The sequence below is a fragment of the Schistocerca serialis genome, chromosome 8 (assembly GCF_023864345.2).
Source record: "Schistocerca serialis cubense isolate TAMUIC-IGC-003099 chromosome 8, iqSchSeri2.2, whole genome shotgun sequence".
NCBI classification, from domain to species: Eukaryota; Metazoa; Arthropoda; class Insecta; order Orthoptera; family Acrididae; genus Schistocerca; species Schistocerca serialis.
The window spans coordinates 97212076-97225177 of NC_064645.1; the positions used below are offsets into that span (position 1 = coordinate 97212076).

The window sequence follows — 13102 nt, forward strand, 5'->3', positions numbered from 1 at the left end:
GCTGGGAGGCGTGCAGAAAGTGTGTCGGTGAGGTTCTCAAATGTACCGACAGGAATGTGGAGCCACGCCCACTCCAGTACTGTGGCCTGCTGTGCCATGTTTCTCGGTTGAGGGTCGTGGTGCGACCAGCCCGATAGAGGTGATCCTATATATTGTCGACTGAGCTTAAACCTGCGGAGTTCCCTGGTAAGGTAAGCTCGTCCTGGTGCTCTTTGAACCACGCACGTACACTGCGAGCTGTGTGACGCGTTGTATTGTCCTGGTGGTAGATGCCATCGTGCGTAGGATAAACAAACTGCATGTAGGGATGGACGCGGACCCCGAAGATAGATGCATAATCTTGTTGCCCCACTGTGCCTTCCAGAATGACGAGATCACCCAGGGAGTGCCAAGAGAACGTTCTGCAGAACATAATCTCTCTCCTCTGGCCTGGACCCTTCCGACGATTGTTGCTGCGTGTATGTTTCCAGACATTTCACGCCGTAAACGCCAATGGCCATCTTTCCGATGGGGCATAAAACGAGATTCATCTGAAAAGGCCACCCGTCGCCACTCAGTGGACACCCATTTGAGGTATCGGCGTGCCAATTCTATCCTTCGTCGCCGATGAACGGCAGTCAGCATGGGTGCATGAAATATGCGCCTGCTGCGAAGGCCCATAAGCAGCAACATTCGCTTAGCAGCTGTTGGGGAGACACTGTTGGTAGCCCCATAGTCCATCTGGGAGGTCAAGTGCTCAACAGTTGCACCTCTGTTAGCCCGTACTTACCGGGTGATCAAAAAGTCAGTATAAATTTGAAAACTGAATAAATCACGGAATAATGTAGATAGAGAGGTACAAATTGACACACATGCTTGGAATGACTTGGGGTTTTATTAGAACCAAAAAAATACAAACGTTAGAAAAATGTCAGACAGATGGCGCTTCATCTGATCAGAATAGCAATAATTAGCATAACAAAGTAAGACAAAGCAAAGATGACGCTCTTTACAGGAAATGCTCAATATGTCCACAATCATTCCTCAACAATAGCTGTAGTCGAGGAATAATGTTGTGAACAGCACTGTAAAGCATGTCCGTAGTTATGGTGAGGTATCGGCGGCGGATGTTGTCTTTCAGCATCCCTAGAGATGTCGGTCGATCACGATACACTTGCGACTTCAGGTAACCCCAAAGCCAATAATCGCACGAACTGAGATCTGGGGACCTGAGAGGCCAAGCATGACGGAAGTGGCGGCTGAGCACACGATCATCACCAAACGACGCGCGCAAGAGATCTGTCACTCATCTAGCAATATGGGGTGGAGTGCCATCCTGCATAAACATCGTACGTTCCAGCAGGCGTTTATCAGCCAGGCTGGGGATGATGCAGTTCTGTAACATATCGGCGTATCTCTCACACATCACGGTAGCAGTTACAAAACCAGAATCGCGCATTTCCTCGAAGAAAAAAGGCCCGATAACGGTAGATGTGGTGAATCCAACCCATACCGTGACTTTCTCGTCGTGCAATGGAGTTTTCATGACAGTTCTACGGTTTTCGGTAGACCAAATTCTGCAGTTGTGGGCGTTGACAGATCCTCGGAGCGTGAAATGAGCTTAGTCGGTCCACAACACGTTACTCAACCAATCGTCATCTTCCGCCATCTTTTGAAACGCCCACACCACAAATGCCCTCCACTTCACTAAATCGTCAGGTAACAGTTCATGATGCCGATGGATTTTGTACGTATAGCATCGGAGGGTACGCCGAAGTGCCAACCAAACAGTAGCGTATTGAAAGCCGGTGCGACGTGTGACTACACGAGCGCTGACTTCCCCGTGCATAGACGAACCCGCTACAGTCTCCATTTCTTCCTGAACTGTCTCAGCAGCATTACGCCTTGTGCTCGGCGGCCACTACGGGGTCTATCGTCTAAACATCCCGTGGCTTCGAACTTCGAAATCGTTCTCGCCACAGCTGCATTTGTCAACGGACCTTTACCCGCTCGAATCCCCTTCCTGCGGCGATAGGATCGTAACGCTGAACTAAAACATTCCCCATTCTGATAATACAGCTTCACTAAAAGCGCCTTTTCAGATAACGTCAACATGTTGCGACTGCAGCCGCATGTGATTCTCTCTCTCATTACATCTCCTTGTACACGATTGTCATGCGCAGTCGCTGACGTTTTGCTGTCCAGCGCCATCTGTCGGACATTTCGTGAACTTTGTTTTTTTTTGTTGTTGTAATAAACCCCATCTCATTCCAAGCATGTGTGTCAATTTTTACCTCTCTATCTACATTATTCCGTGGTTTATTAAGTTTTCAAATTTATACTGACTTTTTGATCACCGGGTATATCCGCAGCCGTCGTTCATCTGTCATCTATTCCCAGTGGTGTATCACAGTTTCTTCGGCGCCGGTTTTGGATAGGACCATTTTGCCATGTACGGTGTATTTTAATCATTGCGGCAAGCGAGCATTTTACAAACTTAGCGGTTTCGGAAATGGTTCCACCTTTGACCCGAAAACCAATGATGGCGCTCTTTCGGGCGTCAGATAAACCGCTCTGTTTCCATATTGTTGTTGTTGTTGTTGTTGTGGTCTTCAGTCCTGAGACTGGTTTGATGCAGCTCTCCATGCTACTCTATCCTGTGCAAGCTTCTGCATCTCCCAGTACCTACTGCAACCTACATCCTTCTGAATCTGCTTAGTGTATTCATCTCTTGGTCTCCCTCTACGATTTTTACCCTCCACGCTGCCCTCCAATACTAAATTGGTGATTCCTCGATGTCTCAGAACATGTCCTACCAACCGATCCCTTCTTCTAGTCAAGTTGTGCCACAAGCTCCTCCTCTCCCCAATTCTATTCAATACCTCCTCATTAGTTATGTGATCAACTCATCTAATCTTCAGCATTCTTCTGTAGCGCCACATTTCGAAAGCTTCTATTCTCTTCTTGTCTAAGCTATTTATCGTCCACGTTTCACTTCCATACATGGCTACACTCCATACAAATACTTTGAGAAACGACTTCGTAACGCTTAAATCTATACTCGATGTTAACAAATTTTTCTTCTTAAGAAACGCTTTCCTTGCCATTGCCAGTCTACATTTTATATGCTCTCTACTTCGACCATCATCAGTTATTTTGCTCCCCAAATAGCAAAACTCCTTTACTACTTTAAGTGTCTCATTTCCTAATCTAATTCCATCAGCATCACCCGACTTAATTCGACTACATTCCATTATCCTCGTTTTGCTTTTGTTGATGTTCATCTTATTCCCTCCCTTCAAGACGCTGTACATTCCATTCAATTGCTCTTCCAAGTCCTTTGCTGTCTCTGACAGAATTACAATGTCATCGGTGAACCTCAAAGTTTTTATTTCTTTTCCATGGATTTTAATACCTAGTCCGAACTTTTCTTTTGTTTCCTTTATTGCTTGCTCAATATACAGATTGAATAACATCGGGGAGAGGCTACAACCCTGTCTCACTCCCTTCCCAACCACTGCTTCCCTTTCATACCCCTCTACTCTTATAACTGCCATCTGCTTTCTGTACAAATTGTAAATAGCCTTTCGATCTCTGTATTTTACCCCTGCCACCTTCAGAATTTTAAACAGAGTAGGCCAATCAACATTGTCAAAAGCTTTCTCTAAGTCTACAAATGCTAGAAACGTTGGTTTGCCTTTCCTTAATCTTTCTTCTAAGATAAGTCGTAGGGTCAGTATTGCCTCACGTGTTCCAACATTTCTACGTAATCCAAACTGATCTTCCCCTAGGTCGGCTTCTATCAGTTTTTCCATTCGTCTGTAAAGAATTTGCGTTAGTATTTTGCAGCTGTGACTTATTAAACTGATAGTTCGGTAATTTTCACATCTGTCAACACCTGCTTTCTTTGGGATTGGGATTATTATATTCTTCTTGAAGTCTGAGGGTATTTCGCCTGTCTCATACATCTTGCTCACCGGATGGTAGAGTTTTGTCATGACTGGCTCTCCCAAGGTTGTCAGTAGTTCTAATGGAATGTTGTCTACTCCGGGGGCCTTGTTTCGACTCAGGTCTTTCAGTGCTCAGTCAAACTCTTCACGCAATATCATATCTCCCATTTCATCTTCATTTACATCCTCTTCCATTTCCATAATATTGTCCTCAAGTACATCGCCCTTGTATAGGCCCTCTATATACTCCTTCCACCTTTCTGCTTTCCCTTCTTGGCTTAGAACTGGGTTTCCATCTGAGCTCTTGATATTCATGCAAGTGGTTCTCCTTTCTCCAAAGGTCTCTTTAATTTTCCTGTAGGCAGTATCAATCTTACCCCTAGTGAGATAAGCCTCTACATCCTTACATTTGTCCTCTAGCCATCCCTGCTTAGCCATTTTGCACTTCCTGTTGATATCATTTTTGAGACGTTTGTATTCCTTTTTGCCTGCTTCATTTACTGCGTTTTTATATTTTCTCCTTTCATCAATTAAATTCAGTATTTCTTCTGTTACCCAAGGGTTTCTACTAGCCCTCGTCTTTTTACCTATTTGATCCTCTGCTGCCTTCACTATTTCATCCCTCAAAGCTACCCATTCTTCTTCTACTGTATTTCTTTCCACCATTCCTGTCAATTGTTCCCTTATGTTGTTTCCATATTAAGACAACGAATGTCCTTTTTTTCCCCAGCCGTCGACACACTTTTATGTACCCTCCACTGCTAGTGCTGCCAACCGTCGTCTCTGAGTGGCTATTGCACGTTGACGTCGAATGTAGGTGGTGATCACACTAATGTGACGGGACTGTGTATGGCAGTGAAACTGAGACGTATGCGTCACATATGCTTAAATATTTCATGAAAATGCGTTTGAGGTTGTAGCTAGTTCCTGCAGTAGACCAGAAAATGCTTAATTATTCACTTCACAACAACAGATGAACTAATTGACGGCACAACATGACAGAAACTATGGTTGATTTTAACTGGGGGTGCAGGTTGTTGGTGAAGAAAGTGTTGCTAACGAGAAGAGTTGTGCAGACGAAGCTTTTCTGATAACGTAAGACTTGCGAAGTACTGAGAACCGCTTCATCATTATACAAAAAAAGTTTTTAGAATCATGCAGTACCAATTAATCATTCAAGGAGGTAGGCAGGATATTGTCAAAGAGGGGCTGGGGGGAGGGGGGTCCAATGTATTAAAGAGGACGTTCAAAAGCTCATGTTTTTCATTTATTCTGAAATACATTTATTTTTTAATTATCTGTACCTAATTTGCTTTGGTTCAAATGGCTCTGAGCACTACGGGACTTAACAGCCGTGGTCATCAGTCCCCTAGAACGTAGAACTACTTAAACCTAACTAATCTAAGGACATCACACACATCCATGTCCGAGGCAGGATTCGAACGTGCGACCATAGCGGTCGCGCGGTTCCAGACTGTAGTGCCTCGAGCCGCTCGGCCACTCCGGCCAGCAATTTGTTTTCATGGCGCATTTATACAAATAATATTCTTCCTATAAATTTAAGTAAAAACATTTTCTTAAGTAATGTGTAAGATATATTCCCCATACATATGAGGAATACTCAAAAGCACAATTAAATATTTCTTTGACAGTGTGATAACTTCACTTTATCACCAAATTAATTAAAATTGTAGTATAATGTATGCCCTCTTCGTTGACAAAACACAGCTCAGTCATATAACATAAGGTTCACCATCGCAGGGCACCAGCTCTCAACTTTCGGTTGGATAACTTACAAAGTTAAAAGGGTTCAGACCACCTTTGACAATATCTTCCTCCTACTACAGTCTTGTACTTCAATTTATGACTTACTTGAAACCAAGTCAGAATTCCTTCAGCACATCAAAACATCCCATGTTTCTCAATTCATATTCAAGCTTTACACTGAAATTATTCAATTTCTGTAATTCATCAAGAACTACTTTAAAAAAAATATTATTTCAACGGTCAAGTTGCAACTATAGCTACCTGTTTTACTTTCAAAACAAAACTGACTTCACAAATACTCTGAGTTACTGTTTTGGGATCTTAACATTGACTCGCGGATTGATTTCATCTAGGCTACTAAATGAGTACACAATTCTATATCTATATCTACACTCTGCAAACCACTGTGAGGTGCATGGAAGAGGGTACATCCCATTGTACCAGTTATTAAGGCCTCTTCCCGTTCCATTCACGTATGGAGCGCATGAAGAATGGTTGTTTGAATGCCTCTGTGCGTGCAGTAATTATTCCAATTTTATCCTCACGTGAGCCATACATAGGGGGTTGCAGGATATTCCTAGAATCATAATTTAAAGCCGGTTCTTGAAACTTTGTTAATAGACTTTCTCGGGAAAGTTTACATCTTTCTTCAGAAGTCTGCCAGTTCAGTTCCTTCAGTATCTCTGTGACACACTCCCAAAGATCAAACAAACCTGTGGCCATTCATGCTGCCCTTCTCTGTATACATTCAATATCCCCTATTAGTCCTATTTGGTACTGGTTCCACACACTTGATCAGTATGCTGGAACCGGTCGTACAATCGATTTGTAAGATATCTCCTTGTCCTTCTTTTTCTTTTTTTTATGGTTGGTGTCACTGTTCCAAGGATATTACGAATAAGACATTTCGCAGTAGCACATCATTCTTCTAGTAAAACTGGAAGAAATGTAACACCGTTCCGCAAGTGAAACAACTTTGTGCACAGATACAAATTATAAAATGACTGTCACTAGCCGCTTTCCAATATAAATATCGCTGAACTACGCATGTTGTCAAAATCATATTCAAACCAACTTTAAAATAAAGTACTGTTCGCCCGAGATATAAATAACCATTCCCCAAATCTACCTAAGTCTTGTAACAAAAGTTAAGAAAAAATTATTTATATAATTATTTCTACAACCTAAAAACATAATAGTTTCAAGATAATCATAGAACATCCGAAAAAGCTTCAGTTATTATAGTGTTACAAGAACATAAATAGATTCTGGACGAAAGGGGGGGGGGGGGGCCGGAGTGGCCGTGCGGTTCTAGGCGCTACAGTCTGGAGCCGAGCGACCGCTACGGTCGCAGGTTCGAATCCTGCCTCGGGCATGGACGTGTGTGATGTCCTTAGGTTAGTTAGGTTTAATTAGTTCTAAGTTCTAGGCGACTGATGACCTCAGAAGTTAAGTCGCATAGTGCTCAGAGCCATTTGAACCATTTGAACGAAAGGGGGGCAATTGACTCTGGCGACTTCAAACAACGCGCTGAAAAAAGCTTTTAGGAACGAACGAACTATAGAATGTGCTGTCATCACATAAATCTCTCGCTCTCCAAAAAGCACTCCTCATAGTTCCGAACCGGTAATCGTTATCGTAACTGAGTACAGCATGGATGAGCACATAGAATTTTGAGCAGATTTTGTAAAGAAATGCAAGCATCGCCGTTTGGGCGATATCTTTGTTGTTCAACACGACAGAGGTAAATCGGAGTGTGTTTTTATGCACTGACTTAATTTAATGTTATTTATAATGGTGTTCACTGCTCCGCTGCCTTGTGAAACACTGAAGTATTGCAACCCCAGAGTTCAGTCAGTCTCCAAATAACGACTCCACGATAGATGGGTAATTAGGCTACATATTTTTAACGTACCATAAAGTTAGTGGACGAATGAAAAGTCGCTTTCCTCTTCTTTCTTTTCACAAATTTATCCATAATTAGAAGCTATCACAACATAACACAACACAAAAGCAAAAAGCAATTAAGTTCAACTGCCAGTGAGAACGGAACAGATTAACAAAACAAGCGAGCTCAAATAAGGCCAATAATATAAAGTAGTTGATGTTGGCAAGTTTAAATCTATCGATAGTGCGTAATGCTTTTTCGTCGATTGATTAAAAATCAAATCGTCTTTCAGTTTCACTTCACAGCAGCTAGGCCGTGTGTAATTTCATTCAAATGATAGAGAGGGGAGGGGTCCAAATCCTCCGAAAGCGCCCCCCCCCCCCCTTCCGCCCCGCTTGGCTGCGTCCTTGACTCATTTCTTTGTGGTTCAGTAATTCGTGATTCAGTATGATACCCACAAATATCGCAGGTTCGAATGGTATATATAATGGTAAGACAGAGATTTAGGAACCAGGTTTTAAATTGTAAGACATTTCCAGGGGCAGATGTGGACTCTGACCACAATCTATTGGTTATGACCTGTAGATTAAAACTGAAGAAACTGCAAAAAGGTGGGAATTTAAGGAGATGGGACCTGGATAAACTAAAAGAACCAGAGGTTGTACAGAGATTCAGGGAGACCATAAGGGAGCAATTGACAGGAATGGGGGAAATAAATACAGTAGAAGAAGAATGGGTAGCTTTGAGGGATGAAGTAGTGAAGGCAGCAGAGGATCAAGTAGGTAAAAAGACGAGGGCTAGTAGAAATCCTTGGGTAACAGAAGAAATATTAAATTTAATTGATGAAAGGAGAAAATATAAAAACGCAGTAAGTGAAACAGGCAAAAAGGAATACAAACGTCTCAAAAATGAGATCGACAGGAAGTGCAAAATGGCTAAGCAGGGATGGCTAGAGGACAAATGTAAGGATGTAGAGGCCTATCTCACTAGGGGTAAGATAGATACCGCCTACAGGAAAATTAAAGAGACTTTTGGAGATAAGAGAACGACTTGTATGAATATCAAGAGCTCAGATGGAAACCCAGTTCTAAGCAAAGAAGGGAAAGCAGAAAGGTGGAAGGAGTATATAGAGGGTCTATACAAGGGCAATGTACTTGAGGACAATATTATGGAAATGGAAGAGGATGTAGATGAAGATGAAATGGGAGATATGATACTGCGTGAAGAGTTTGACAGAGCACTGAAAGACCTGAGTCGAAACAAGGCCCCCGGAGTAGACAATATTCCATTGGAACTACTGACGGCCGTGGGAGAGCCAGTCCTGACAAAACTCTACCATCTGGTGAGCAAGATGTATGAAACAGGCGAAATACCCTCAGACTTCAAGAAGAATATAATAATTCCAATCCCAAAGAAAGCAGGTGTTGAAAGATGTGAAAATTACCGAACTATCAGCTTAATAAGTCACAGCTGCAAAATACTAACACGAATTCTTTACAGACGAATGGAAAAACTAGTAGAAGCCAACCTCGGGGAAGATCAGTTTGGATTTCGTAGAAACACTGGAACACGTGAGGCAATACTGACCTTACGACTTATCTTAGAAGAAAGATTAAGGAAAGGCAAACCTACGTTTCTAGCATTTGTAGACTTAGAGAAAGCTTTTGACAACGTTGACTGGAATACTCTCTTTCAAATTCTAAAGGTGGCAGGGGTAAAATACAGGGAGCGAAAGGCTATTTACAATTTGTACAGAAAGCAGATGGCAGTTATAAGAGTCGAGGGACATGAAAGGGAAGCAGTGGTTGGGAAGGGAGTAAGACAGGGTTGTAGCCTCTCCCCGATGTTGTTCAATCTGTATATTGAGCAAGCAGTAAAGGAAACAAAAGAAAAATTCGGAGTAGGTATTAAAATTCATGGAGAAGAAATAAAAACTTTGAGGTTCGCCGATGACATTGTAATTCTGTCAGAGACAGCAAAGGACTTGGAAGAGCTGTTGAATGGAATGGACAGTGTCTTGAAAGGAGGATATAAGATGAACATCAACAAAAGCAAAACAAGGATAATGGAATGTAGTCGAATTAAGTCGGGTGATGCTGATGGAATTAGATTAGGAAATGAGACACTTAAAGTAGTAAAGGAGTTTTGCTATTTGGGGAGCAAAATAACTGATGATGGTCGAAGTAGAGAGGACATAAAATGTAGGCTGGCAATGGCAAGGAAAGCGTTTCTGAAGAAGAGAAATTTGTTAACATCCAGTATTGATTTAAGTGTCAGGAAGTCATTTCTGAAAGTATTTGTATGGAGTGTAGCCATGTATGGAAGTGAAACATGGACGATAAATAGTTTGGACAAGAAGAGAATAGAAGCTTTCGAAATGTGGTGCTACAGAAGAATGCTGAAGATTAGATGGGTAGATCACATAACTAATGAGGAAGTATTGAATAGGATTGGGGAGAAGAGAAGTTTGTGGCACAACTTGACTAGAAGAAGGGATCGGTTGGTAGGACATGTTCTGAGGCATCAAGGGATTACCAATTTAGTATTGGAGGGCAGCGTGGAGGGTAAAAATCGTAGAGGGAGACCAAGAGATGAATACACTAAGCAGATTCAGAAGGATGTAGGTTGCAGTAGGTACTGGGAGATGAAAAAGCTTGCACAGGATAGAGTAGCATGGAGAGCTGCATCAAACCAGTCTCAGGACTGAAGACCACAACAACAACAACAACCCACAAATACTAGATATAACATTCCTTTAGGCTGTTTAAGAATGGAAGTGTTCAAACAAAATTCTTTTTCGTTGTAAAGTTTAGTTAGGCGTTAGTGTTGATGATGGTGCGGGAAAGATGAGGGGGTATGTGAAGGGGGTAGGGAGATGTTACTAGAAAATATAAAATTGCACTCGGGGGTAACGGTCTCAAAATCGAGAACCACTGATTTAGGCACTCTACTTCGTGCAAATTCTTGGCTTTGTAATGAAATGGGAAGAACTGTGATTTACTAAATGGTCAAGAGTAGATTTCACAAATTAAAAGTCGCTACAACATGACTCTCGAAACTAGTCCGATTACAACTTTACAGTTTGTTTTCCCTATGATCGTTTCGCAACGGGCGCAGGAAATCTGGTGTCGGTTAAGCTTTTTTTGCGGTTGACGGCTTACACCTAACCATGACTTGTATCCAGTGGCACGTGATGTTCAAGCCGCAGTCCGCTCTCCCCAGATCTCCGCCGGCATAAGCGAAACGAATAACACAAACACTTTGCAATTCACACGAAATAGTTAACAGTATTATACAACAATCATAAACCAATAATGTTAAAAACATACTGTACCATTCATTTTGATGCCATTACGCTGTGATGTCTGTGTGCCTCAGGAAACCGGCGTTCCCATGCCGGCGGACCAGCCAGTGGACGGCAGCGCGATCGAATGGATCCGCATGGGCACAACGGTGGCCACCAACGCGCTGCTGGAGCGCAAGGGCGAGCGCATGGCGCTGCTCGTCAGCTCCGGTTTCCGCGACGTGCTCTTCATTGGCAACCAGGCCCGGCCGCGCATCTTCGACCTGGTAAGAAAATGCCCAAATAGTAGCAGAGTGGCAGTTTAACAATGTATATTTATTGCAACTCCATGTGCCTCCCACTCTCCCCTGGTGACGATGGTTAAGTTATTCCATATCTTATATAAGGAGGAAACAACGAGAATGAAAATTGACTGGAATAATAGTAGTTAGTATTGCATAATATAATGCCAAGACGATAATTACGTGACTGATTTTATAATGTTAAAACTCAGATTTCTTGTACAGAGTTTAGGTAAGGCTTGTCAATCAGTTTCAAGACAACAATAATACAGTCGACTTTTGCTAATTCGAAACTCGATAAATCTAAAAATTCTGTGTGTTTTGATTCACTCAGTGAATATTAAAGATCGTCATACATACCGCACAATAAACAATGTATCAATCGAAGTTGATGGCTGTCTAGTACTAAGTAATTCGAATGATTTCGCCAATTTTTCAGGTGGCTGTTTCGTCAATCAACTCTTTGTGACAGTCCTTTGTTTTTTCAACAATGTATGTATTATGTTAATCTATTGTTTGAATAACGTCGTGGTAGTAAAAGTGTTTGACTTTCGCAGAAAGGTATCGGATTATTGAGCCCGTGGAATGTAAAGTGGAAAAAGAGGATGTAACGAAATCCTGACAAGTACGATAATGAAATGGAATGAAAGGGAGGAAACGGACCTGGGGAGGTAAGTTTCCGGGAAATACGGAAGCGTCCGATCCCGCCCGTCTGCTTTGACCCATGACGTCACAAATATGGCGGAAACGACCATAAACCACGATTCCAATATGGCGCATATAAAGTCGGTACGTACAAATTGAGGACGAAAATACATCGAAAAACAAACACACACTTTCGACAAAAACCCTAATGACACTAACGGGACAAGCGCAGGAAATGGGGTGTTTTTGGGTGGGGGGAAAACCAAATATAAACAAATTTAGACACCCACCCCCATACAAAACCACACAAAACGACGAAAAAAAAAAAACCGACGTCACAAATACCACTAACACAATATCGTCTGGAATCGGACACTATATAGCTCAACAGCAGCTCCCGATCCCATAAATTAGGATCAAACACTTCCCTTGGCCTATATAGCTCAAAAATATCTCCCGATACCAATATCAACATACACAGCCACACATTGGGATCGAACACTTCTCTTGACCTGCGCACTGTTAATTTTATCCATCACATCTATTCCTGAACAAAAACGACAACCAATTAATTTTACTAAAATTACCACACAATGTACAGCGAACAACACTAAATTAACGTTCACACAAAATTGTTAACTCACTGAAACGAATTCCACTACAAACACAGCCGATACTCGAACAATTCTGGATAATGAGCAAAACCAAACTGAGCCCATTACACCACACAAACGAAAACCCTGAACGTACCACCAGGGAGCACAACACACCACAACATGACAACATCTACAAACACGCCACACTCACAAACCAAACTCTCCACCGTCATGACCTCACACACAACACCCTTACGTCACGGGTCAAAGCCGATGCGTGGGATTGGACACATCTGTAGACCCAGTTTCCGTTTCCGAGATAATGCTTACCGAATAGGCTTGGGAAATGTAGAGGACAAAACATATGTTCGAGGTTATATCCAGAAGACAAAGCACAGTCATTTGCTGAGCATTGAAGGATTCGCCGTTAATGAGCAGTTGCTCACCAACCTTAAAGAAAAGGAGATGACATAACTTCGTATTTTAGATAGTTTGTGTGAAGAAACTTTGTGTGGGGGTTAATGAAACGGTTTATATGGAAAAATAAATGAAATTGAAATTTTCTTATGCTCTGGTAATAAGTTTCTTCTCCCTTTTTTTGATATACAATGTGAAGTACCGGTAGTAATTCCTACCCACCACCTTTTACATGTTACCGTAGTAGAAATTCTTCTACGGAATAGGAGTAGTTG

General features: G+C 42.1%; 1 protein-coding gene across 1 annotated transcript in view; it reads left to right on the forward strand.

The window, feature by feature from the left end:
• LOC126416286 (5-oxoprolinase) overlaps positions 1 to 13102 on the forward strand; it is a 164548-nt gene that overhangs the window by 29201 nt on the left and 122245 nt on the right. Inside the window, exon 2 of the mRNA XM_050083936.1 lies at positions 10963 to 11154. Coding sequence (XP_049939893.1) covers positions 10963 to 11154 — 192 coding nt within the window. The remainder of the gene's footprint in view (positions 1 to 10962; positions 11155 to 13102) is intronic.